The sequence below is a fragment of the Camelus ferus genome, chromosome 16 (genome assembly GCF_009834535.1).
Source record: "Camelus ferus isolate YT-003-E chromosome 16, BCGSAC_Cfer_1.0, whole genome shotgun sequence".
Classification (NCBI taxonomy): Eukaryota; Metazoa; Chordata; class Mammalia; order Artiodactyla; family Camelidae; genus Camelus; species Camelus ferus.
Window position 1 is genome coordinate 15,545,220 of NC_045711.1, and position 27,092 is coordinate 15,572,311.

Here is a 27,092-nt window from a genome sequence, read left to right on the forward strand (position 1 = left end):
TATATAGTTTGGTTTTAATTTTCTGTGCCGCCAAAGATTGAGCAAGCTTCTTGAGAGCAGGTCTGTTTCATTTGTCGATGAGCCCATAACACCTGGCACGTGCCGGATGCGCAATCACTCAGTGTTGGTTTCAGAATGGATTCTCCTCTAAGTAAGAAGGGACTCACTCGTGGAAAAAGCCTTTAAGCCTTTCCGTGCTGAGCCCAACACCAGCTCTGACATCCCTCTGCTCCAGAGACCCCTCCCTCCTTGAGTCCCACCCTACTGAGGGCCCCAAAGGGCTTCCAACTCTTGTATCTTCCCTCGGAGGGAGAGCACTGTGTCCTGGCTGGATCTTCAGACACCCTGAGTCAGGTCGGTCCGAAAAAGCGCCTATCCTGGAAAAAGAGAAAGGCGTTCCGTTTTCTCCGAGGACGTGTAGCCAGGTTTGATACCGGAGCTGCGAGATGGTGGAAACGGACAGAGAATGTGAGGACACTGGTGGATTGGAAGCCTTGTTTATTTTCTAGGGGGTCCAGTCTGCCTGCAGAGCGCGGCGCGCCCCGAGTCCCTTCCCGGCGTGGGAGACGCCCGACGCCCACCGCCTGCCTCCCGGGCTGCAGGGAAGGGAGCCCAGTCCCTCTGGGGTCCCCACCCACCTGGCCCCACCCACCTGCACGCCCACCTGCACGCCGGGCGCGGCGCGGCGCTCCTCCCCTTCCCGCGGCGCCCGACTCTCCCCCGCGCGGGCGCACGCCGCGTCCCCGCTTCCGCCCCCGCCGCAAAGAGTTAAGACCGGCCCTCGGGACTCCTCCGGCGGCTCCGAGTCCCGGGCCCCGTTCGCCGCTCCTGATTGGCTGAGCTCCTGTCAGTAGTAAAAAAGGATCAGATAGCAAACTTGGGACCTTCTTAAAGGCGTGGTGGTGATGCTGGACGAGCGCGGGCAGCCTATGACATCAGCCGAGCACGCCTGGGATGCCGCGGCGACCGGCCAGACTCGGAGGACGCGCAGGGTCCCGCCGGCTGAGACTGGAGTAGCCCCGCACGGCGAGGGGGGAGCCGCCACTTTTCTGGGGACACTGTTTGCAGTCACTTGCTACCACTGTGCTCCTACCTGGGGGAGCTCGCGGAGAGTTGGATGAATTCTGGGTTGTTAACTGCGGTCACCTGGGCTCCCAGGAGCCTGTTCCTGGTGGAAATCAGGGGGCATCCGGCCAAGGGACCAGCGGCTCGCTGAGACTCAACATGACACTCCTGGGGTCCGAGCACTCTTTGCTGATTAGGAGCAAGTTCAGATCAGGTAGGGCGAAGGCGCTTAGCATTACTTCTTCAACTCTTCCTCTTCTGCGCTTCTGGACTCCAGACTGCTTTCCAGTAAATGTTTCACAGCCTTCCATGGCTACTTCAACTCTGTTCCCCAAAAGCAAATTTTGGAAGTGAAGAATTTTATTTGCCTTGAGGGAGGGCCGTTCACGTCTTGTGCAGTAAACGCTTTGAGTTGTAGAATGTGGTTTCTGTTTGTGAGAAGGCTAACCCTTTTTATTTTTTGTCTCTTGTATCTGTGAATAGACATTTTGGAGGGATACATCAAAAAGGAACAACCTTGAACATGAACACGGAGGGGATTTCTAGTCTGAGAGCTGCGTGGTTATCAGCTATAATTGCTGAGAGGATGAACCTGATGTCATGTGTTAGATACAGGGGTCACTTAAAATGTAGCTACTCCAAACAAATATATTTCCCAAAAAAGTCACTTGGGGGAAGTAAAAATAGCAAATTTGGAGCACACCAAGTATTTAAAATGACATCACTATAGGGAAAAAAAAATGTCCAGTGCCACAAGTATTTTTTCCCAAACCATCTAATGTTTATAAATGGAGACTTTCCCCCCAAATTTCTGTGTTAGTGGTGCATAGGGAAACTTCTCAGAGGACACTGAGTGAAGGTGAGCAGGAGAGAAGATGGGGCTTTAACTGCCCCGCACGTAGGGTTGGTATCCTGGCGCCTGGAAGGTGTTGATATGTGGGTCTCCACATTTAGACAGGGAGATAGATGTCTTCAGTTCTTTCTCAGTAGCTCTGTGTATGTTGGTTTTTGTAAAAGTGGTAGCAGACCACTCAGTGAATGGTACTTCTGCTTAGAAGATGGGTTACATTATGTGAACTCTGTTGTGAACGTTTCCCATGACAGGTGTTAGAAGGATGCCTGCCAAGTTTGCGGAGTTTTCCAGAGTCCTTCCAAATGGGACCACTCCGTGTTTCACTTGGGCGGATGTTACAAAAAATGAGAAGAGTGGATGCTGGAAAGTAGGGTCATCTGGGACACCATCTCTAAGGAGAGATGCTCTGGGCTTTCAGATCTCTTTGGAGTCCACTGGAGATTTCCTTAGGCTCTGTGCTGTTGAAATGAGGTGAAAGCTTGAGAACTTAGGCAGCCACAAGACTCAGCACCCTGAAAACCTGAGGCAAGTCTGCCAGGCACTAGGTTTTGCAGTGGATTAATCCTTCCTTTCCTTTCCGTGGTGAGGTGAGGTGGTTGGTCTGTTAATCCACTAGAGACATTGCCACTGCTTTGTAATTTGGTCAAAACTGCAGGGCAACACTGCCACCTTTCTGAAGGAGAGAGGATGTAGATTTGTTTTGCAAGAAGCCACACTCATTTCAAATGCACACTTGGCCAGTTTCCTGTAGGGGCAGGGAAGGGGCTGGTTCGTCTCTAGAAGGATTTGGTGATGTTCTTGATAGCAGAATTGTGAAACAGGCTTATCAAACGAATGTTTTCTTGGTCTGCAGTGCAGAGGAGGGGAAGCCAGTGTTGACACTGCTCCCAATTCCTGTTTTAGTGGGTTGGCGGAGTCCTTGTGTCTCCCGTACATCCTGCAGACCTGGACCCTGGAGCTTTAGAGAATTCCAATTGCAGCCTCACTTTTGTTTTTTATTTTAAAATTTGAACAGATTTCTGTGTCCCAGGAAGGGTTGCTTTGGGAAAACATGGTATCAAAGCAGATGTAGGCAGGCTTAATCCTCTACCTTTGATAAAACGGAAGGAAGCTGTGGTCTGGAAATGGACAAAGCGATTTGGTTATCTGAGATGCAAGGGGCTGATAAACTCCTGAAAGACAGAGACAAAAACAAGCTGAAGGTGAAACTATGTAGAAGTCATGGTGAGGCGGTGAGCATTCCTCCTGGACGCGGTTACAGCTATGCCTGCAGCAGCACAGGGGCCCAGCTGGCAGCATGTGGATGAGGGGGCTCCTTCCCAAGAGTCCTCGATTTATTTGGTGGCTAGCCATGGATAAGGAAGGCCTCTTCTCGCCTTTGATTTCTCTCTTTCGTTTTCTTCTTTTTTTCTTTCACAAGCTACTCAAAATGTAAACTCATAAAACTGTCTCACTGCTAATGTCTGCTGTGAGATAGACACTCGTGCATTTCATTTAAAATATTTCAAATAAGAAATAAGTTGTTATCTGATGGTGGCAAGACTCCCGTGTGATAGGGCTGGTTTATCGGGAGCAGATAACTGCTTCAGCTCTGAAACTGACATAGGTGGCAGCAGCTTACAAGGGACTTTGTATCAGCTGTATCTGCGTGACCGTGCTATTCACTATCAAGTCCTGCTGCAGGAGCAGTAAACATGAACGTTTGCATGGACAAATGTGTTTCGTGGTATAAACTCAGCTGACTTACGTGGCTGCATAGTTTCACCATTGAGCATGTGGGTCTAGTGGGAAACTCGCTGTGGTTCTAACAGGTACCTTTACCTATCAGCTGTATAATCTTAAACCTTAGATAAATTACATAATTTTCTCTGCCTCACTTTGCTTCATTTGAAGAATGAGAATGATTATAAGGTTGTGGTGGAAATTATTGTGATAATACCAGTAGGGCACTTAGAAAAATGCCTGGTACTTAATAAACCATCAAAAAATACTGTTATATTATTTATTTTCTTAGGCAGCCTGGTCCCCTCTCTGAGTCTCGGTTACTTAATCTGTTAATGTCAAGGTTGGACTCGGTGATTTCTCGGCCCCTTTGGAAACCTTTTGTGTTTCTCAGAAAACACAAAGACTGGCAACAAGCAAAATTGTGATTGGGCTGTGTGGCATTGGGGCGTAAATCACAGGCAGTATGGTCACTTAAATGCAGTAATTAGTGTTACTTTTAAACTAACCACGTTTTTTTTTTTAGTCTTCCCACTGTTGTTATGTCAATATCTGTGATCAGTATCACTGTCAACAATTTTCCTCAAAACCATAATCCTTGTGTCAGTAGAACACAAAGAACCATGTGTGTACGCACACGCCATGCACAAAGGATCAAAAAGAGTTTTCTCTTCTAAAGGATTAGTGTGTTTCCCTTGCTTCTTATTTTCTCTTCTTTCCAAACAGCTCCTACAAAGGCAGACTCTGATTCCTGCCTTAGCCTTGCCTCCATCTGCCAGAAATGTAGGGTGATCAGATTTAGCAAGTTAAAATACAGGGCACCCAGTTACACTTGAATTTCAGATAAGCAGTGATTTGATTTTTAGCCTGTTGCCATAGTGAGAACCTACTTTCACCCAAACTAGGCATGCTGCCTTTTAGGTGGCCACCCTACCTACAATCTGAGCGGTCTTTGATCAGCACTCTCTGCTGCCTGGTCCAGAATCCCACCAGACTTTTGAGAGTCTGGGGCCCAAAGATGCCCCCAAATGCAAAACTCGCATTTTAGACATGAAAGCAGGAGACTCAGAGTGAGGAGAGGGTACCGGGAGCATGAACTCTGGGTCCCCTGGGGTAGAGTCAAGGCATCAGTGGAGAAAGAACGTGGGAGCCTCTCTCCCATCATGTGGGGGAGGGGAGGTGGATCACCCAGCACAGGGGCTGGTGCTTGGGCAGTGGGGCTCCAGGACTGGGGGCCGCGGCTGGAAGGAGCCAGGCCACGGGCAGAGCAGGCACTGGAGAGGCAGTGGCTGAACTCAGCTGCCTGCTGGGTAGCCGATGCACCTGCCCCTCGTTCCCCACCCCCAGGGGCATCCCGGGACTGGCCTCCAGTGTCTGCCTTTGGCTGCTTGTCCTCCCGGAGAAAGCGAGGGGCATCTCGGCAGGACTCTGCAGGTCAGCCCTCTGTACTTTCTCTCTTCCCCACCCTTCAGATAACCTAAAGGGGCCACCGCTTCCTTCTCGAAGCAGATCCTTGACTCCTCTGAGACTGGATTTTTCTCTCTTGTGAATTGGGGAGATTGGACTAAGAGGTTGGTCCCAAAGATTTTTACCAAAATGGACATTGTCAAAGAAATTTCCACCAGTGAGCTCAAGAGAAGCCTGGGCTCTGGCCCCACCTTCACTATTAATTCATTTTACAACCTAGGACAAATGATTAAAGCTAGAAGAGTGCCTTATTACGTATGATGGGAGAAGTTCTAGGTTAAACTCTTTGTCCTGGGCTATAAAACTATGTGTTTTCCTCATTTAATTGACCTCTTGATACATCATTTTTGTCATCTACACAATAGAGGATCTGACTGGTTCACCTCTGCAGTGGCTTCCAGCCCTAAGATTTGATATTTTCCCAAAGGAATAGCCCTGAGCACTTTCATAAAGTTTTGAAGGCTATAAGCTTCATAAAAACATTACTGTGACATCTTTTGACCATTGTATTCACAGGGAGCTGGACATACAGAAGAAGCTCAATACATTTTTCTTGTGTGGCTGGATGCATAATTCACACCTACCGTCTTCATAATTAACAGAGTCTGTTCTAAGATTTCAGTGGCTTCATAGGTTCAACCTTCTTTTCAAAACTTAGACAACCTTTGGGTGTGACGTTTACTAGAGCACAAATATCTTAACTATTCCCTAATTCCATGTTGCTATTGAAAGACTCTGTAGACTGTTTTAAAAGGTGGGGAAACTTGTTCCATCAAAATCTTCTCGGGAATTTCTCCCGGGTGTAATCAGAATAGGAGGCAGCAAAGGGCTCAGTCTCACTCTGGGCATCAGTACAAGGTGTTCCTAGCTGAATTTATTCTTCCTTCCTTTGCTGACAGCCACTAATCCCTTCCTCAGCCACAGAGTTCATTTCTTATTGATGCCAGAGAGAATTCCCACAAACTTAGTGTCTTAAAACAGCACAGATTTATTGTCTCAGAGTTACAGAGGTTGGAAGTCTGAAAAGGGGCCACTGGGCGAAAACCCAGCTGTTGGCAAGGCTGCATTCCTTCTGGAGTCTCTGTAGGAGAACCTGTCCCCTCGTCCTTCCTGCTGCCCTTGGCCCCTTCCACCATCTTCAAAAGGCAGCCAGATAGCATCTCCCAAACTCCCTCTGACTTCAGCTCTTCTCCTTCTGTCTTCCACGTGTGAGGAATCTTGGGATTCCATTGAGTTCATCCAGGTTAACCCCCCTATTTTAAAAGGTCGGTTGATTGGCATCCTTAACTCAGCTGTGCCATGTGTCTTAGTGTGGGCTGCTATCACAAAATACTGTAGACTGGGTAGAAAAGCAGTAGAAGTTTATTTTCTCACAGTTCTGGAGGCTAGAAGTCCAGGATCAGGGTGCCAGCATGGTGAGGTTCTGGGGAGAGCTCTCTTCCTGGCGTGCAGACAACCACCTTCTCACTGTGTCCTCACAAGGCATACACACACACACACACACACACACAGCACTGCCTGTTATCTCTCCTCACAAGGGCACCAATACCATCATGAGGGCCCCACCATTGAGACCTCATCTAAATCTAACTATTTTCCAAAGGCCCCATCCCCAAATACCATCCCATTGAGGTTTAGGGATTCAACATAAGAATCTGGTGTGTGTGTGCTGGGGGAGGGGCACGGTTCAGTCTGTAGGACCATGTAAGGTAGCATTTCATAGGTTCCAGGGATTAGGATGTGGACGTCTTTGGGGAGGGGGCATGATCCTGACAGCATCTTTCAATGTGGCATTCCTACCCGCCACCCCTCCACATGCCTCTGTCCTGCAGACTTTGTTCTATAGCACTTTTCCCTTAATATGTATCATCCAGCCATCATCCCAGTGTCTTCCCCAGGGCGGTCCACAGAAGACTGATTCCATAGATGTTAAAGTTGTTCAGTAGGAAATGAAAAAAAAGAGGGAGGCAGAGTATCCTGAGAAATTGAATTGGATTTTTAATTGTAGGATTTCTGAAGACTTTGCTATTTCTCATACATATTATGAACTTCTCAAAGGCAGTGATTCCCAGATGTCTTTCACCTTTATTTACATAGCATCTCAAAGGGAACGTTTGCCTGAACAAGCATATTGTGGAAATTTCTTTCTGGTCAGAGAAGCTCGCCGTTTCCAACAGTGACCTCTCTAATGGGGTTAATCAGGTTGCTGCGAGCCCTCCCCGCCCAGCCAGATGAGAACCTGGTGGTTTTCCTTCCTGGCTGCTTCCTCATAGGCTGCCTCAGCCTTTGACTCCTCAAACCTCTGTCCTTTATTGGTGTCAGGCCCTGGGGCTCCACCCCAGGAATATCCACTGGAGGGTTATACACAGTCCCTGTCCTCAAGGAGCTCAGGGGCAACCTGAGAAATGCTGAAAAGACGCTGTATGAGAGTTACATATTTATTCATTCATTCAACACATGCGAGTTAATGTTTCTTGCATGTTTCCATTGTGATGGAGACTTAGGAACTGGGGATCTGATTGGAGACCCGAAAAGATCCATCCCACGCCCTATGCGGGATATGAGGTCCGACCCTCTGATGCCCTGTGTCTGGTTCCCGTGACCTGTGCCTTCGGAAGTCCACATGACAACACAGTTGGCTGGATCTTAGAAGATGAGGGTATTCTCAGTCCTAAGTGGGAACCAAAAATCTCTTTTAAAAGCCGAAGGAACATTCTGGTTTTGGCTCAGTCCACCTGCCTGAGACCTTGCTCTCCCCTCAGACCCGACTGGATTCGATTTTCTCATTTATCAGGTGGCTTTCCCCAACCATCTGAATTACCACGGCAAGAGCCCCAACCTTCCCCTTGCATCTAACCTGCCCCATTATTACGTGCAGCTCTCATCGCTGTTGAGAACACTAGACATTTTGATTTTTTTAAATTATTTATTTGTAGGGGAGGTAATTAGGTTCATTTATTTATTTAATGGAGGTACTGGGGATTGAACTCAAGACCTCTTGCATGCTAGGTAAGCACTCTACCACTGAGCTGTACCCTCCCCCCTTTTACTTGATTATTTGTTTATTTGTCTGCAGGGGCAAGACTTACTTGTTTTTTTATTTTCACTGATTTATTTATTCCCTGGTATCTAGAATAGTGATTGGTGTAGAGCGGGCACCATTAAAAATGCATTGAATGAATACATTTTATTTTTCCCCCAAAGCTGATTCGGAAACAATAAAAGAAAATAATGTATATTTTTATATACTTTAGGCATATTTGTGTGGGGAGTGGGGCTTAAAACTAGAGCAAAGAGAATGAATGACTATAAATACAAAATTCAAAGTAGTAGTCACCTCTGGGGTAGGAGAGGCAAGGTGAGGAAATAGGGATGTAGCCCAAGGTGGAAGAAAGGTTGTTGGCCATGTTCTTAGGTGGGTAGCAGTGGTAGGCATGTTTATTACTGAGCAAATTAAATGATCTTCATTCATGGGCCGATGATGGTCATGTGACATGGACCAAGGATTATGATTAATCCCATTTTGTGTCTTTAAAGAAATGAAAACACAGGCTTTTTAAGACCATAAATAATGGCATTCAACTTTTATCTGCAACAGTACACAACAGACATATCAGTAAGATTTTATCACATTGGGTTGAACCAAATTGAATGGATTCTGATCTAACTGGGTTCCACTGGAGACTAACGGAAATGCCCGATGGAAGTTAAAATGCTTGGCTACCGGGTTAGGATTTTAGATATTTCAAAAAAGCCAGGCCTAAATGGGAGATGTTGGAGATATTTCCATCTTCTTAGCATGAACTCACTGGTTGTCTAGCAGATGATGACCAGCTATCTTGTGTCTCTGCACAGACCAGGAAGGAGAAGGCAGCAGGTGCATTTCCCAGGTCTCAGCCTGTCCAGTCTCATGCCTGCTCTCTTGTGGTCAGAACTATGGGGAACAGCCCATCACACCGGTCCTGTGACTCCTTGAACTTGGGAACATCAGTGCAGCTCCCTGGGCATCTGTTTCCACATTGGTTAAATGAGTCAGGCCATTTGTGATGGAAAGACTTTGGTAGAATTACTGAGGCTTTCTTCAGCGGAAGTCAGTCCCTCATCCCCATGTGGGAAGGAAGGGGTTACTTAACCTGGTGGTATGTGGATTGCACAGGAGAGAAGCACACAGGGGTGGTTTTAGTGGCATCGGTAGGATTTAAAAACAACCACCACCACCGTTAGCCAAATAATCATTTTTTGCAGCCTTATGATTTTTGTACTTAGGATTTCAACTTTATTCATCAGGAAGTGTTTGTTTTAAGTCAGTCATCTTTACTAATTTCTATTCTCATATTATCCAGAATAGCTGGTAAGTCAAGCTTTACTTAACCAGATTTGAATTAGTATTTTTAGATACAGGGTCTCCAGATTGTTAAAATAAGATGTATCATTTTCCCAGAAATTTAGAATCAGTGAAGTGGATCCCTGACTTTTATTTTCACAGAGCGCAGCAAAGTGCCCTCTGGAACCACTGGAGGAGGAAGTTTCTTTCCTTTCTCCTCTTTTTTTTTTTTTTAACTTTTTTTATTGATTTATAATCATTTTACAATGTGTCAAATTCCACTGTAGAGCACAGTTTTTTCAATTATACATGAACATATATATATTCATTGTCACATTCCTTTCTCTGTGAGCTACCATAAGATCTTGTATATATTTCCCTGTGCTATACAGTATAATCTTGTTTATCTATTCTACAATTTTGAAATCCCAGTCTATCTCTTCCCACCCCCCACCCCCTTGGCAACCACAAGTCTGTATTCTGTGTCTATGAGTCTATTTCTGTTCTGTATTTATGCTTTGTTTGTTTGTTTTTTCTGGTTTATTTTTTAGATTCCACATATGAGTGATCTTTCTTTTTTCTTTCTCTTTCTGGCTTACTTCACTAGAATGACATTCTCCAGGAGCATCCATATTGCTGCAAATGGCATTATGTTGTCGGTTTTTATGGCTGAGTAGTATTCCATTGTATAAATATACCACATCTTCTTTATCCAGTCACCTGTTGATGGACATTTAGGCTGTTTCCATGTCTTGGCTATTGTAAATAGTGCTGCTATGAACACTGGGGTGCAGGTGTCATCCTGAAGTAGAGTTCCTTCTGGATATAAGCCCAGGAGCAGGATTCCTGTGTCGTATGGTAAATTTATTCCTAGTCTTTTGAGGAATCTCCATACTGTTTTCCACAGTGGCTGTACCAAACTGCATTCCCACCAGCAGTGTAGGAGGGTTCCCTTTTCTCCACAGCCTCTCCAGCATTTGTCATTTGTGGACTTTTGAATGATGGCCATTCTTACTGGTGTGAGATGATACCTCATTGTAGTTTTGATTTGCGTTTCTCTGATAATTAGTGATATTGAGCATTTTTTCATGTGTCTATTGATCATTTGTATATCTTCCTTGGAGAATTGCTTGTTTAGGTCTTTTGCCCATTTTTGGATTGGGTTATTTTCTTCTTATTAAGTCGTATGTACTCAATAAGACTCATACAACTTTCTCCTCTTTGTTGAGGGAAGATTGATTCTCCTGTTTGCCTATAGACACTAGTAGGGTGGTTCTCTTACGTTTCAGTCACTCCAGTTGACATTTATTGTATTCAGCCACCTGAGATCTTTAGAGAAGCAGTAGAATTCCAGCAGTAAAAGCAGTGGATTGATGCCACTGTCATATTGTCGAACTTTTTTCTTGGGTTCCCTCATGTATGGGACCTGAACCATCACTTGGTGTCTGTAGCAGTGATCAGCGAATACACAGCCTCTCAAATCCTTAGTATGTCTTGCCTAACACCTCAGTTTGAACTATTTGAAGTACCACTTAAGTAAGTTATCCATCCTTCAATCTTCATCTCTTTCCCCTCGGACTCTTCAGTGGTACAGAGGCATCAGTTGTTTGTCGTAAAACATGGTCACATAGCCCCAGGGAATATCCCAATTTCACAGTCAATGCCTGGAAAATACCCCGTACGCTGTTTTGACTTTCCTGTTTCCGGAAAGGCTCTCCCTTCAGGAAGCTGTTCGGCTTTGTTCTCCTTGTGACTGGCTGGGCTGGTTTCTTGGTCGGAGGTAAAGTTCCATGTGGAACTTTTGGATACTCAAACTCCAGACAAGGCATTGAGACTCCAAAGCAGGCTAGATCCAGGAAATGCTATTCAACATTCATTGAACAATAATTTATTTCCTCAGTACTTTAAACGTCTTTACTGTCTCTTGTTCCCTTCCTGTTCTTGTCCAGATACGTAAAGGATTTTACAAAGTTATAGTCACAGAGTATGCCTGAGTTACACTCAGCCTTTTTATCCGTCAGTATAATATCATAAGTAGTTTTTCAGGCTCCTATATAGCAGCATAATTTTTGTTTTAAAGACTGTATCATATTCCACCAAGTGAGTACCTGATAATTTACTAAACCATCCCCACATGTATTGGAAAATTAAGCCAGTTATCATTTTTATAGTGTATACAGCACTGCTATGAAAATCTTTGTGCACAGAGACTTTCTCTTCCTCTGGGTTGTTTTTAGGATACTCAGCCTTTAGAGTAAAATCCAAGTATGGGAATCATGGGTGTGAATCTCTTTGGTCCACTGTGGTAGCTGGTGTTTCTGGCACTTACCATGTTCCAAACTCAACCTTAGTCTTTTTTCCATATGACAGTGAACCCTTCCTGTGATAGAACTAACTCAGTCATCTTGAGTACTTATCCAGTAGTGCCTGGGCTTCAGTGAGCTTTTTGCATCTTGTCAGTCAGGAATTAAAAAAAAAAAAAAAAAAAAAAGGAGCCACAAGTCCCTGATACTTTTGGAAACTTTTAGATGCACTTGTGTGATCTGCTGTTCGGGGATCAAATGTGACCATATTACCAAATGCAGTGGGTGTTTCATCAAAGGAGAAGAGGACTAAGAGTTACTGAGAACCTGTTCTCTGTGGTACTTTCATTATCTTGTTTAATCTTTACAAAAATGCTATGAGATGGGTATGATTATTCCCATTTTATAGATGAAGAAGCTGAGGCTCAAGATGTTAAACAAATTGGCCAGAGTCATATAACATAAATGGCAGAGGGCAGGTCTGATCCCACTGTGCCATGATAACTGTCTCTATTACAACCTAAACTTCGCTCCTCCTGCCCCCCCCCCGACCCCCATCACAGATACACACAAACCTGGCCCAGTGGGTTCAGTTCTCAATCCCAGTGGAGTTCTGGACTACAGCTCCAGACATATACCCTGTTGCCATCATTGTCCTGGATTTCCCAAACAGTGATTTATTAAGCCACTGGTTTCTAGTTTGAATTAACCTACAGATGGTACATGCTGTCTCTCCCAGATCCGAGGACTTTTCATGAAACTTGAGTATTTAAAATCTCAGTTTAGCTAAGAAAAAAATAATTCAAGAAATATTTGAAAACCAGCAACAGGAATAGATGTGCCCTAAGACACTAAACATCTAAGAAATTTCTAGTAACAGAAAGTAGAATGGTGGTTGCCAAAGGCTGGAAGGTGGGGGAAATAAGGAGAGGTTGGTAAGAGGGCACAAAATTTCAGTTATAAGTTACATGACATAAAATATTAGGAGACAATTTTTAATTTAGGGCTCTCCCCAAACACACAAAAGTGTACACACACACAAACAGAAATATCAGATTCTAAATATCATGCTTGTTTGTTCATCTAAAGGGAGTGGGAAAAAAAAGAAAAAACTTTTAAAGCTGACATATTTTAAGCTCAACAAGTTGTGGATCAAAGGACACTACAAACATACCAAAAGCATTAGAAGAGTGTAGACAGAAGCCCAGGAAGACCCATTCTCAAAGTGGTATCTCTGGGTGGTGAGAAAGTGAGTGATTTTTAATTTTTCTTAAACTATTTCTTGTGCTCCTGTATTCCTTATTTTGATAATCTACTCAGTGTCTCCCATAGCTTCTATAGGAAACAGGAATAACTTTTGTAATAGATGAAGTAGCGGTGGGCTTTGCTTGCTTGTTTATCTGTAAGCCATGGAGTCAGTGGGAGAGTAAAGATTCCTGGTCTGAGGAGCCATGAACCAGGAGTGAGCTGACCCCCCCTCGCCCGAGAGGTTTCCGTTGTTCTAAATATCCACCAGTCCGAGAGCATGCTCACATTCAAACGACAACCGAGAAAACGTGGTCCCCAGATGAGGCTGAACCCCGGCAACCTCTCAGATTCCTTTATGCTGGAAAATCTGAATGTGTATATTGTGACCTGGGCTGTACCGTCTCGATGACCTGGGGTCAAGTCCTGGCTCCCCCTTTCCTGGTCATATGAACTTGAGCATGTCCTGCAAGCTCTCCGGCCTCCACTTCTCCATCTGTAAATGTGGAGACAAAAATGCCTGCCCTGTGGAGATTTTGTGAGGCTTTAGTGAAAGGGCAAATAAAAAGTATTTGACCTAGTGCAGGGACGTGCTGACGTCCTCTGTCAGTGGTAGCAATTTTATTCACAGGTTAATATTAATTATTATATCATCATTTATATCAATATGCTGTAGGATGTTCATTTACAATATTTTTAAATGACTTAAATATTATTACAAAATATCATGCTGTCTCTAAATTTATAACAGCCAGCCTCTTGTGATTACCTTGTAAGATTTGCTGCTGGTTCTTTTGGTTTCTTATTATGCCAGCTTGTGTCTGAGTGGTGAAGATAGTCATTGTCATTATGGAGGTTACACTGTATTCTGTAAAGTGATGTATATACCTATTATTACTTACTCCCTCCCTCTCAAACATTTTTTTGAGGAAGGCATTATTAGCATTTTAATTCTGCAGACTCAGGTCTTTATGTGTTTCCGACGAGAGCCCCAGGTCTTGTCTGGGACCTTTTCGATGTTACTGGTTGGCTATAAGGGTTAACATGGTTCACAGCTATTCTTCAGGCTCGACTGAGAGCCCAAATCCTACACCCTGGTAATTGAAAATGTTGTTCCATCTAAAACTGAAACCGAGGCGAAGAGCTCTCTCCAGAGGAAACAGTGTTTGGGGAATCAGACAGCAGTCTGCTAAACTGTAATACCTTTTATTTTTATGTGTGTTCAGCTCTTCCCGACAACAACAGCGAAATCACATCAGTCGATATGCTTATATTTTCATGACAACTCTGTGTAATTACAAAACTGATTTTGCAGGTGAGCGGATTGAGAGTCAGGGATGTTAAGACATTTGCCTGAGGTCACTCAGGAGACTTAGAGCCGAAACTCTGGGCTCCCAGAACCAAGTTCATCACATGATCCTCTGAGAAACGAGAATCCAGGGGAAACCCCGATGGTCCAAAGGTTGGCAGACACCTGACTTCGAAACCAGTGACTCCCTCAGCAAGGTCATTGGTCCCTCTGCTTAAAGCCTTCTTTGCACCTAGCAGCCATGTCCCCTGGCTTCAAGACTGTGAGAACTAGTTTAGAGGGAGAGGTGAAATCCAGTGAGTTCAACACAGAATGATCAGGGAGAGAACAGAATGAGACATAGAACTTGCAAAGGAGCCTTTAGATTTAGCAGAACACCAGCCTCTGCAGAAGGTTCTGGTCTTAACACACAGACTAGAAACTGACACCATGGAATGTCCCAGAGAGAGAAAATGTTCTTTTTTTTTTTTTAATTGAAGTATAGTTGATTTACAATGTTGTGTTAGTTTCAGGTGTACAGCACAGTGATTCAGTTGTACATATATATGTTCTTTTTCAGATTCTTCTCCATTATAGGGTATTACAAGCTATTGAATACGGTTTCCTGTGCTATACTGTAGGTCCTTGTTGTTTATTTTATACACAATAGTGTGTTTATGTCAGTCCCAAACTCCTAATGTATGGATGGACCTAGATATTATCATGTTAAGTGAAGTAAGTCAGACGGAAAAAGACAAATATCATATGATATCACTTATATGTGGAATCTAGGGAAAAAATGATACAAAGGAACTTATTTACAAACCAGAAAATGTTCTTAAATGTTTGGTTGCTTCAAAACCTTGGGAAAACAGTAGAGCCAAGATTATTTTCTAAAGTTTAAAAAATTTTTACTCTACCTACCTTTGCTACTTTCCCAAAAGTAATACACTATTATATGTGTAATGATTTTATATATAATAGTGATTATATATATCATGATTTTACATACAATAGTGTGAGTGTATAATAAATATACTTATGTATGTCTATTGTGTATTATGTGTATGCTATATATATCATATGAAGGGTCAAGATTTATGGTCTTTGTAGTATTATATGTGTTACAGAAAAAGTGAAGGGAAAACTTGAAATTCTCAACAAAAGGAGAATGTTTGAATCCTTTGAAATGGAATATAATGTACATGTTAAGTGGGGTACTTTCAAAGAATATCTAATGAAATGGAAATATGTTTATAATGCCAGGAGGTTTCAAAATTGCACACGTTATACAATCCCAATTCTTTCTGTAATTGAAGTATAGTTGATTTACAATATTGTGTTAGTTTCTGAGGTACAGCATAGTGATCCAGTTATACACATATATATTGCTTTTTATATTTTTTATTATAGATTATTACAAACAATTTAATATAGTTCCTTGTGCTATACGGTAGGATAGTAGTATATGTATAGTAGTGTGTATCTGCTAATCCCAAACTCCTAATTTATCTCCCCTGCTCTTTCCCCTTTGGTAACCAAAAGTTTGTTTTCTGTGTCTGTGCATCTGTTTCTGTTTTGTAAATAAGTTCATTGTGTCATTTTTTTAAGATTCTATATATAAGTGATATAATATTTGTCTTTCTCTGTCTTACTGGACTTAGTATGATGATCTCTAGTTCCATCCATATTGCTGCAAATGGCATTATTTCATTCTTTTTTAATGGCTGAGTAGTATTCCATTGTATAAATATACCACATCTTTATCCAGTCATCTGCCGATGGACATTTAGGTTGCTTCTGTGTCTTGGCTATTGCAAATAGTGCTGCTGTGAGCATTGCGGTGCACATGTCTTTTCAAATTAGTTTTCTTTGATTATATGCCCAGGAGTGACCATCCTGATTCTTTAGAAACAGTAGATTTTTTTATATGCATATACATATGAGTTGGAAGAAAGAAGGCAAAGTCTTAGCAGGTATTAGTTATCCCTACAAACCTGAATTACCGTTAGTTTCACTTTGCATCCTGAGATACTGTACAGTTTCTGAATTTTCTATCATAAACATGCACTTGTTTTATAATCAGAAAAGAAACATATGCTTGAAATGCCAGCACCGTGTACCACAGGCTTCGCTTAGGATCTCAGAAGAACTTAAATCTATATTCAAGGACTACAGCAACGTTGAACGGAAACTTTCCTCTTAGTTTGGAGAGAATTCCTTTTCCCTGCCCTCATAAAGCACACCCTATGCTCCAGGTTCTCATTCGCCTTAATTACCAGGTTTTCCCCAGTTGTTCCCTGGGTGCCTGCGTTAACCTCGTGAATATTTGTGTAGTAGTTTGTCCCGGCTGACGGAGTCTGACTTCTATCACTGCTGTGACCCTGAAATGGGTATAATGACACCAACTTTATGGGGGTGGGAAACCGAGGTTCAAAAGGGTTAATTAATGACCTGCTCAACAGTGTGACCTCTGTCCATGAGCCAGTGGAGACTGGGAGGTGTAAATCAGAGTCCCTTTCCTCAAGGACCTCCCCCAGCAGCAGCTTTCAAGGAAAGCAGGTCACGCAGCAGGTGCTGCTCCCCGCAGGCCCTCCTGCGCCCCGGGCGTGTGCGCGCGGTCTGCCTAATTCACTCGTGGCTCTGGGCCATGGAATACATAAACAAGCGGGGAAAGCCTCTGAGAGGAGTCTTCATGTCCAAATGGAGCCATTTGTCTTCTGAAATTATTGTTTGAAATTGTTTATGTCAGTTGCCACGAGTTTCTGTTCTGAACTTTGGGGACCTGTTTGGGATGGAAGAAAAAAATTCCCCACAGCTCAGCGGCTGTCCTCATCGGCAGTACTGGTGACAGCGTGGCCTGAGGCTGGCTCCTCCCCCTGACAGAGGGGGGACTTGGGGGAGATGCACTGCGGCCCCAGTAGAGCGCCCCAGGATTGTCGGGTGCTCGCTGTGTGCTGGGCCCCACTCCCAGCACATCACTATACCAACTGACTGACTCCTCACAACAGTCCCATAGGGAGGTGCTGTGGGCCCCTCCACCCCCCAAATTCACGGGCGAAGAAACTGAAGGGCCCAGCCTTTAAGGACATTTCATAAGACTCTACAACTCGTTAATGGGAAAGCTGGGATGTGAACTCACATACCCCTGGCTTCAGAGCCCCTGTTTTCTTTCCTTCTTTTGTCTTTTTAAAATTGAAGTCTAGTTGATTTGCAATGTTGTAGTTAACTTCTGGTGTACAGCATTCAGTTATACATATACATACATATGTATTCCTTTTCATCTTCTTTTTCATAATAGGCTATTACAAGAAATTGAATATAGTTCCCTGTGCTGTACTGTAGGTCCTTGTTGTTTATCTGTTTTATATATAGTAGTATATATATGTTAATCCCAAACTCTGAATTTATCCCCACCCCACTTCCCCTTCCCCTTAACCATAATTTTGTTTTCTATGTGAGCCTGCTTCTGTTTTGTAAATAAGTTCATTTGTGTCATTTTTTTTTTTTTTTTTAGAGTTCACATATAAGTGATATCATATGGCATTTGTCTTTCTCTTTCTGGCTTACTTCACTTAGAATGACGATCTCCAGGTCCATCCGTGTTGCTACAAATCAGAGTCCATGTATTCAGCTCCTACCCTGTACTGCTGCTCACAGACACCGAGACCGGCCAGAGCAGGCTTTCTCATCCAGCCCTCCCAGAGGGCACACGGACTGTGCGTCCTGCCTGCTTTAACATCCCCCTACCCCGGCACGTCCACTTGAGGCCTGTGTTCCTCCAGCCTCTGGTGTCTTCAGATATTGTAACATTAAAGCCTTAGTCTCACAAACCTGGCAGCTGAGGGAGTGAGAGAGAATTCCTTTTGAGGCATGAATTAGTCTTCTTCAAATGTTTTGACAAACCGAGAGTGGGGTGCTTAGGGAAAGAATAGCTTCGCGGTGTTTGTGTGACCAGACATCTTTCTAAAACGACTTTCAACTGCGTGAGTCTTGGTCACTGAAGGAAGTGCCTGGTCAGCCTGAGTTTGGGCTCTTTGGACTGGAATATTCTGTGGTTTTTACCCAACGAATGCGCAATGCTAGAAGCTGGCCTGAATTCATGTCTCTCAGTCTCCTCTAAGGAAGCAGAGTCAGGACGTCTTGTAAGATCGAGAAAGAACAGTGGTGCCTGGTCCCGGCTCTTCCCTGTAGGCCTGCTTATCTGTGGGGCCAGTAAGGCCAGTCCAACATCCGCCGCCCAGGTTCCCCATCTCCCTCCAGCCACTGAGGGCTACATCCATCACCTGATCATCCTTTTCTCCACCTCTTCTCTGGATGTCCCCCTCCACAGATGGGTAGACAGTCAGCTTCCGTTGTTCTTGGTCACTGCGACCACTTGGCCGCACCTCAGCACACAGGGCGATGCTTGGCCAGGGAACGGTTATTGTTGGTACCTGGACTCAGAAGGCGAGGAGCAGAATGTGCTCAGGCGTCAGCATGACACACAAAGATAATTCCTGGCTTTCAGCCTTGTTTGGGCAACGTGGCCGGGAGTGGGGCAGGAACAGTGTGGACAACCTGGTTGGAAAGGCCTGGCTCTCTCAGCTCCCATCACCCTGTCTCCTCTCCACCAGGCAGGTCGATGCTTGCGTACCCTGGGGAAGAGGATGTCAGAGCTGCTCACGGGCAGAGGGGTTTGTCCTGAAGCCGGATAATGCCAGGTAGAGGAAAGGATTCTGGGAACGGGGCACCCACCGGGCAAGGAGAGTTCTCTCTGCAACCTGTGTCTGACGGCACCCGCTTCCAGCTCTGGAAGCCTCTGACACCCCCGGTGGTCCTGCTTGTCGCCCTCCGGGGAATCATCCACCGGCCTGTGCCTGACAGTGTCCTTGAAGGCAACAATGTCATAGTCAAGGGTGGTTTGTGAAGGTCAATCCAGTTAAACTCAGGGTGGGAGTCAACAAAAAGCAGTGTTAGGCCCAAATCATGGCCAAGTGCTACTGCACTTTCTGACCATCCATTGTGTCCAGGGCGTGTGGTCTGCACATATGGAGAGGATGCAACAGTGACAGCCATCCGGAGATGCTTCCCACGGAGTGCTTCACCCGGCTTCCTGGGTCTGCCGGCGTCATGCTCCGGTGTGTGCATTTTGGCCACTTTTCCGGGCTCCAGGTCCACGCCCCTAGGAGCATTAACCAGTAGGCCAGGACTTAGATATAGATCCCCAAGCCTTGCTTGGTTGTGCCGATGGCTTTCCTCCACCACTCGTCAGTAGGGAGCCTCTCTGTTTGCAAATAGCAGAGAATTAAATAGAAATCTGGAACACATGTAAGCAAAGAAAGAGCACTTCTTATGAAGACAATGGGGTGTCTCCTGGGGCTCTGCGACAGGAGTAAGCCGAACTGGAGAGCTGAACACCTTCAGGCCGTTCTCCCTGGCTCTCATTCAAGCTCTGTCCTTCTCTCTCAATCAGCTGCCGTTCCCATTTTCCCAGTTCTCGTGGTTGGAATGACCATTCCCAGCAGCTCCCCAGTGAACTCTCTCCCAGTCCCATTTCCAGACTTCCTAGGGAGAAGCCCCGTCTGAGTGGATGCCCGTCCTTGGTCCTTGGGGAAGAGCTAAGATTAGGGAGGGAGACCGTCCAGCGGGAACATCTTAGCTACACGACAACCAAGTCCATAGCAGATAAAAAAGGCATTTCTTTTCAAGTCCAGTGGAAAACCTTTCAAATGAGAATGGCTTCTCATTTTTTCTCTTTGATTGCTCCCTCTGCCAGTAACTTTATTGTCAGTACCCGCCCCACCCCCGCGGTCAGGCAAGCCGAGTCTTTCAAAAGTGGAAATTACCCCGCACGCACACACAGACGCACGCGCACGCACACACATGGACTGTAGTTGAGTACAACTGAGAGGAAGCAAATTAAGTGTCGGGGGCTTAACAACTCCATTTATTTATTTGTTGAAGTTTCCTGGGAGTAAAGACCAGGAAATCCTCTCTCATTCCCAAACTACGGGCACAGCGTTCCCACAATTGTAATTATTTGTTTAACATCTTTTCCCTCCTAGGCTGTAAAATCTTCATAGGCAGGGCCTGTGACCGGCTGGATCTTATTTGCAGCTAGATCTTTAGTGTCTAAAATGGTATCTAGACGTTCCACAGGACATCAATAAATATTGAATGAATGAGATGAAGGGTGAATTCTGCCACGATAAAGTCATTTGCCTCCAAGGCTCCTGGTGGCCCAACCAGTTTTGTCACCAATAATTATAGTTGGTTTAGTTTTTGTGGTTTTGGCGTTGTCTTTTTTTAATTTTTTTTGCAAAAAGTCTGATTAAAGAAATTGTCATGTAAGTTTGTTTCACCTGTCTCCGACTCTCTGTCTCTCCCCCTTTCTCTCTCTCTCTCCATCTTTAATTTATTACCGAGACAGTGATTCTTCTTTTCCTCTTGTTTCACGAATCTTTCTTCTCTGTTCTCAGCCTGTCTGAGGAGACTTTATTGCTTTACCCTTGGATCACAAAAAGAGTCTTCACACCAGCCCTGTCTCCCCAGTTCGTGTTCCCACGAGATGAGAGATCCTAAAATCTCAATATTCCCGTGAAACTCTGCTGCTCAAAAAGATGCCGGCACTGCCCTCTTTCTACAGGATAAAGTCTGATGCACCTCAGTGTGGCATTCAAGGCCCTCTATCCTGAACCCCTGCTTCCTTTTCCAGTATTATCTCCCCAATAGGATCCCTCTCCTTGAACAAAGTGATAATCTGGGGTATGCTATATATTTTGGGGAGCCCAATGCACAATTATAATGTGGGGCCCTTTGTTCAAAATCATGAACATTTCAAATGGTAACAGCACAGGATCAAACCACACCAGGCCCTTCCGAGCGTGGGATGCTGATGGCCCAGGTCACGTGCTTGTGGAGTTGGCCCTGGCCAGGATGTACCACACCTATTCCACGTTCCTGTGTGTACGCCACTCTTCCTTGATCAAGAATTCCTTTTATCAACCATCTTACCCGTAAGATTCCCCCTGGAAGATGTAAAGGTCCCGTCCTCCTTCCCTTGGTAACCATCCACGAGGATGCACTGTAATCACATGTTGCCTGACGCTTACCTGTCTAACTCGTGTGTGTCTGTCCTCTCTTCCCCATGAGATTATTCATGCCTTAAATTACTTGGTGTCATCCTCAGTCTCTCCAGATGCCCCAGAACATGGCAAGGAACTGTTAAAATGCTTTTTGAGAGATTGAATGGGTGGATAAATGCATAAGAGCGTGATCACCAGATCAGCCTGGGGAGCCTGAAGATTTCTGGGGCGTTTATAAAAGTCATAGCTATTTTGGATTACATCTCCCTCTAGGGGTCCACTTTAAGACCCTGCATCTCACATCTGGCTTCTTAGACCATTTGGTGGAGCGCTGCTCTGCTGTTTTCCTGCCCTTTTCCTGCACTTTGAACACCATGCTGAGAACTATTACAAGACACATTGTGATCTCATGGGGAACACTCTTGAGATGAAGAAACATCTCGGAGGTTTGAATTTAGAGACAAAGAAAGCCCCTGGTCAAAGATGAAGTCAGGGGTTGTGAAATGTTAGCCCTCTGAGGGGCCTCCAGGATCATCAACTCATCTTTCTTGTTTTAATAGGAGGAAGCTGAGGCCTGGAGAGAGATCTTTTTGACACAGCTGTTTTGTGAGAAGAACAGGTCCTGGTCCCCTGAACTCTTGTGTGACTTGCAGGGGACATCTGCTGATGTATTTCAGCAGGCAGAGTTTTGGGTGATCTTTTAACCACTTCTCCTCGGTATTTTGCCTGTGCGCAAAGCAGAAATTAAGTATAGACGCAAGTTACTTTTTAAAATATATTTTTATTGAAGTATAGCCAGTTTACAATGTTGTGTCAGTTTCTGGTGTACAGCACAATACACAGTCATATAGGAACATACATACATTCATTTTCATTTTTTTTTAACCATAAGTTACTGCAAGGTATGGAATATAGTTCCCTGTGCTATACAGTGTAAACTTGCTGCTTATCTATTTTATGTGTAGTAGTTAGTATCTGCAAATCTAGAACTGCCAATTTATCCCTCCCCCCCCAGCTTCCCCCACCAGTAACCATAAATTTGTTTTCTACGTCTGTGAGTCCATTTCTCTTTTGTAAATAAGTGTGTCTTTTTTTTTTTAGAATCCACGTGTAAGTGATACCGTACGGTATTCCTCTTTCTCTTTCTGGCTTACTTCACTTAGAGTGACAGTCTTCAGGTCCATCCATGTTGCTGCAAATTATTTTATTATTTTTTATGGCCGAGTATTATTCCATTGTATAAATATACCACAACTTTTTTTTTTTTTTAATATAATTCACTTTGGTTTTCTATGAGATTCCGGGGATTAGCATCTGTCATCCAATCGTCAAATGATTAAAAGACTTCACGTTTAGACATAGGGCAAACTGTAAATGCAGGACATGGAGAAAGTACAGAGCAGTGAGACTCCAAGCAGCATTATGGGTTTGATGGAATGATTGCTCTTGTGGTTGCCAAGGGGTGATGGTTGCTAGGCAGGATACAGAGGATTCTATGAGGAGCCAAGAGCCCGTTGCGAGAAGGTGCTGCAGAAGCACTGAGAGCCCACCGCCATCTGTTGACGGCAGCTGCTTCCCTCTCTGCTGTTGCTAAGAGACCTGGGCGTGGTCCTCCACGGAAAACGGGAGCTTTCCTGCACGTCCCGAGGCTTCGGTCTCCAGCAAGGAGAGTGTAAAGGACCAAGATGGGCTGGGGAAACAGGGTTCTGTTGGTGCGACGACACCGTCACCCACCCCTCCCCCCTCGCTCCTGGATGAAAACCCTCCATCTGTTCCTAAGTAACGTCTCGGAGGAAGTTTGAGATTTTTTAGATCGAAATCACAAAAATAACGTATCTAAGTTGGAAGGGGTTTAGGGACAATCTAACCCAACGATTTTTCAAACTCTGCTCCACGGAGCTCTCACATTTCATGGGAGGTTCTGCGTTTGCTGTGCACCCTAGTGCTATTTTTTTCCCTTCCATGTAGAATTTCAGCTTAAAAAATGTTTCCAGTGTTTTGTGAAGTTTGAGAGTATCTGATTTTTAACTTAGTCCATCCTGTCCTTCATTGGTGAGGAGGCTGGAGCCCAGAGGGATGACTGCTTTGTATTATTACTTCGAGGTGCTGTTGGAAGAAGACTTTTCAGTTCATGTCACAGAATTGGTGTTATTTTCACCTTCCCTCATAATCAAGGCAGAGCTGTTGTTGGACTGGAATTTTGGAGCATTAGAAGGAGAGGAAGATGATTCTCTCTGAATGATGAGTATATAGTTGATTCAGTGAGGACATGTCTTCTATTATCATTCACCTTTTGGGGGGTATTTTTTTCATTTATTTCTCCCCCCAAAAGATGACTTACTAAATGTAAAATAAATACAAATTATGTTGTGGTTTTGGTAACATTTACATACAAATTGTAATTCAGAAAAAAAAATCTTGTTAGACCATGCGTTCTGGTGTTCCTTTAGAAAATGAGACCATTCTTAGAGGCTGTAAAGGTTGTGGCCAAGTAGGCTGCCCAGAGACCACAGGCAAAGCGAGGCTTAAGAGAAATTTGCTTACAAAAAAAATGGAGGATTTTGTAGGAAAAGGAAAAACAGTTGAGTGGTAGAAGGGTAGGACAGAAAATCAGTCACATGTGAATAATATGATGGTCTTAGGAAGGCAGTGTATCCATGGCAACATGGGAGAAGTGGTGGGGAAGGAGGATGCTGTTCACAGTGGTGGTTTATTTAGATGGACCAAATAGAAACTTAACACACAGATCCCAGCAACTTCTTTGTGATTCTTTGGGTGATTCAGCTTCACAGGCCCATGAAATACTCTAGATAGAAAATAATAAACAAGAATTAACAATGGCTGAAGAGTTGGGAAACACGAAGACACCTAGTGTTACTGTTTGGGGACAATAATATTGCAGGAAGCACTGAGAAGTCTCCTATACCAAACCAAGGAAAAGGCCTCTCTTCTCCACTTTCAGTGGCAGTAGGAGAGACTTCTGGGTTTCAGTTGGACCTGCTGGCTTTGTCAGGATAGTGCAGACTCAAGTATGGTTGGCTGATTACCTAGTTCATTGGAGCGGGATGGATGGCTCGAATGAATAATTCTGGCCACCATTTTGCTGCTTCCAAATTATCTAAGCAGTTGAGCAAATAGCCAGATTAACTGTGAAATTGTTACAATGTGTAAGGATAAAAGTAGGTTTCTTTTTTTTCTTCCTTCCTTCCTTCCTTCTTTCCTCTTGTCTTCCCTTCTGCCTCCCCCTTTCCCTCCTTCAGAATTAAAATCACCTCCATATTGGGCCCAGGGAGACCAGCTCATGATGTGGGGGAAAGCACAGCCTTAAAAATCCAGAGTTTTGCCAAGACCCTTGGCCTACCTCTCATTTCCTTCCCAAGGCAGGACCTCGTATGGCCCTGATTTAATGTATCTTTTATTCTCTACTAAATACGTATGAATTCATAGCTCCCATTGGAATAGATATTTGTACACACACAAGTATTCTTCTTACAATACAAAAAATATTAAGCCTTTTTTCTACTCATTCTCTTTTTTACTTCTTCTTTCTACCTTTCCCCCATCCTTGCTTTCTCTTTTTTTTTTGTCTGTTCCCTTTTCCCTAAACTCAGCGCATTCAGAACTGATTCAGGCTCTGATGTTATGGGATTAAACTTTCCCTACCTGTTGTATGGAAGCATTTCCATGAATACATAGCTCTGTCTTAATTTGCTGTGTCACCTCCATTGCTGCCGTGCATAGACATTACTTTCTACTATGTGGTCTCTTGAAACCTTGTGATTACTTGGAAATCATTCTAAAGGCTTGATTTGAGTAATCTAAACAAGGATTTTATAACTGAGGAGCTGAGGGCATCCCAAATTAGACTCCCACACCATACAAAATGAATATTTAAGTCAAGGATAAACCCAGCCTACAAAACAAAATATCAAGGTCAGAATATAAAGAAAGAGCAAAATCTGATTCAAGGGTATAGAAGTATCTATTATGTGACAAAACTGACACCTAAAATTCATTTGATTAGAAATTAATTGTTAGGATAATTAGTTAACAATTTGAAAAAATAATTAAGGCCTATTCTAATTTTATTCTTAATTTCTAAAATTAATTCCAGATGCATTGCAAAGTCAGATGCAAGAATCAAAACCATAAAAATCTAAGAACATTAGAGTATATAATCTGGAGATGAAGATTTTTCTAAATATATACCAAAGATGGAAATCACAAGAGTTTTTTTTTTTTAAAGGATTGCATATAGAAATGTTAAATGCCAAAAATCACCACAAACAAAATTGAATGGAAACTAAAAACCAGGGGACATTTACAACATGTATGACTGTGTTTAGTGTGCCTCAGTTATAAGTAGCTCTCCCAAACCTATTAGAAAATATAATCCCAATGGAAAAATCTGTGAAGCACGTTATCAGGCTATTCACAAAAGAAAAGATATGAATAATCAACAAACCCATGAAAACATGTCTGGCTAATTAGAAAGGACATTGAGAAACTATTATTACTTACTAAATTAGCAAAGCTTATTTTTTTTAAAATAGCAACAACCATTGTTAATAAGTTCGTAGTGAAATGGGAACCCTCCAGTAGTCCCAGTAGGAGCGCAAAGTGATACGTCATTTCTGGAGGAAAAAAATTGTGTGCAGTAAAAATGATAAAAGGGAATTTGTTTAACAGATATTAAAACATGACAAAATACTATGCAGTCACTAGAAATGAGGGTCTACATATACACACATACACAAAAAGTAACAATATATTGCCAGTGAAAAGGCAATACACAAAATAGTATAAAAACATGGTCTCATTTTTGCACTTAATAGAATTTCTTATGTCTATTTCTCAAACCTACTTTTCCCCTTAGAATTTCCTAGAATGTTTGTTAAAATATATTTCCAATAAACCCCAGAACTATTGGACTATGGTCTCCAGGAAAGATCCCAAAGAAATGTGGGTTTTTTCAAATTACTTTTAATATCAGGTAAATTGGGGAAATCCTGATCTAAGCTAATGTCTTCCGTTGGTTCATAGTGCAGCTGAGATCCAGAGAGATTCTGTGTAGGAGCAGAGGAGGGTCTAGAATTCTATGTGCTATATTCCAGATGCGTGATCCTTTCTAGAGCAGCAAGTTTATTCAGACCAACGCTATTAACTCAAACTTCCATCAGCCTCCTTCCATTTCAGTCCGACAGGTAACAGAGCTTCCCTTAAACTCTGCTGCTTCACATTCTCTAACGATCTTTCTTTGTTGATGGTAAACGGAAAGTTTTCCGTTTCCCCCGTTCCCTAGCAATGTGACATTTTCAAACAGTAGCACAAAACTCTTTAAATAGAAAAGATCCATTTCTACTCTATCGTGACTCAGTAACAGCCACGAGATTCTTCTCAAACTTTCCTAAAAATGTCATCTTTGGGCTGGACTCAAGAGGAACATTTCAGCCAAGGAGACACATTTTCCACTCTGTCAGGAATGAGCGAACACGGGGTTGGAACATAAAGTGTTTTGCAATACTCAGAAAAGCAATACTTCTCACCAAAACCATGGCAACAACTCTGTGTGATGCCGTCAGAGCCTGGGATCATTCAGAGCCTTATCCTAACCTGAGTCTTGGGGAGCCCATCACCTACATCAGTTAGAATAGCTGCCTTTTGGCTCCAGAAAGAGAATGGTACCCTACATGACTGTTGCTATGGAGACACCATGGCTAGTGATGCTGAGCTGAGGGTTCCTTATGCTGAGTTACCG

General features: G+C 43.6%; 1 protein-coding gene across 6 annotated transcripts in view; it reads left to right on the top strand.

Moving 5' to 3' along the window:
* Positions 1–919: 919 nt before the first annotated feature.
* Positions 920–27,092, top strand: part of MYOCD (myocardin) — an 87,652-nt gene continuing 61,479 nt past the window's right edge. For 3 of the 6 annotated variants that reach the window (XM_032498824.1, XM_032498830.1, XM_032498827.1), the window contains exon 1: positions 921–1,279. In XM_032498824.1, coding sequence (XP_032354715.1) covers positions 1,225–1,279 — 55 coding nt within the window. In that variant the 5' untranslated portion in view covers positions 921–1,224. Of the gene's footprint in view, positions 1,280–27,092 lie in introns of all 6 variants that reach the window. The other 3 variants (XM_032498828.1, XM_032498829.1, XM_032498825.1) reach the window with 2 other exon arrangements.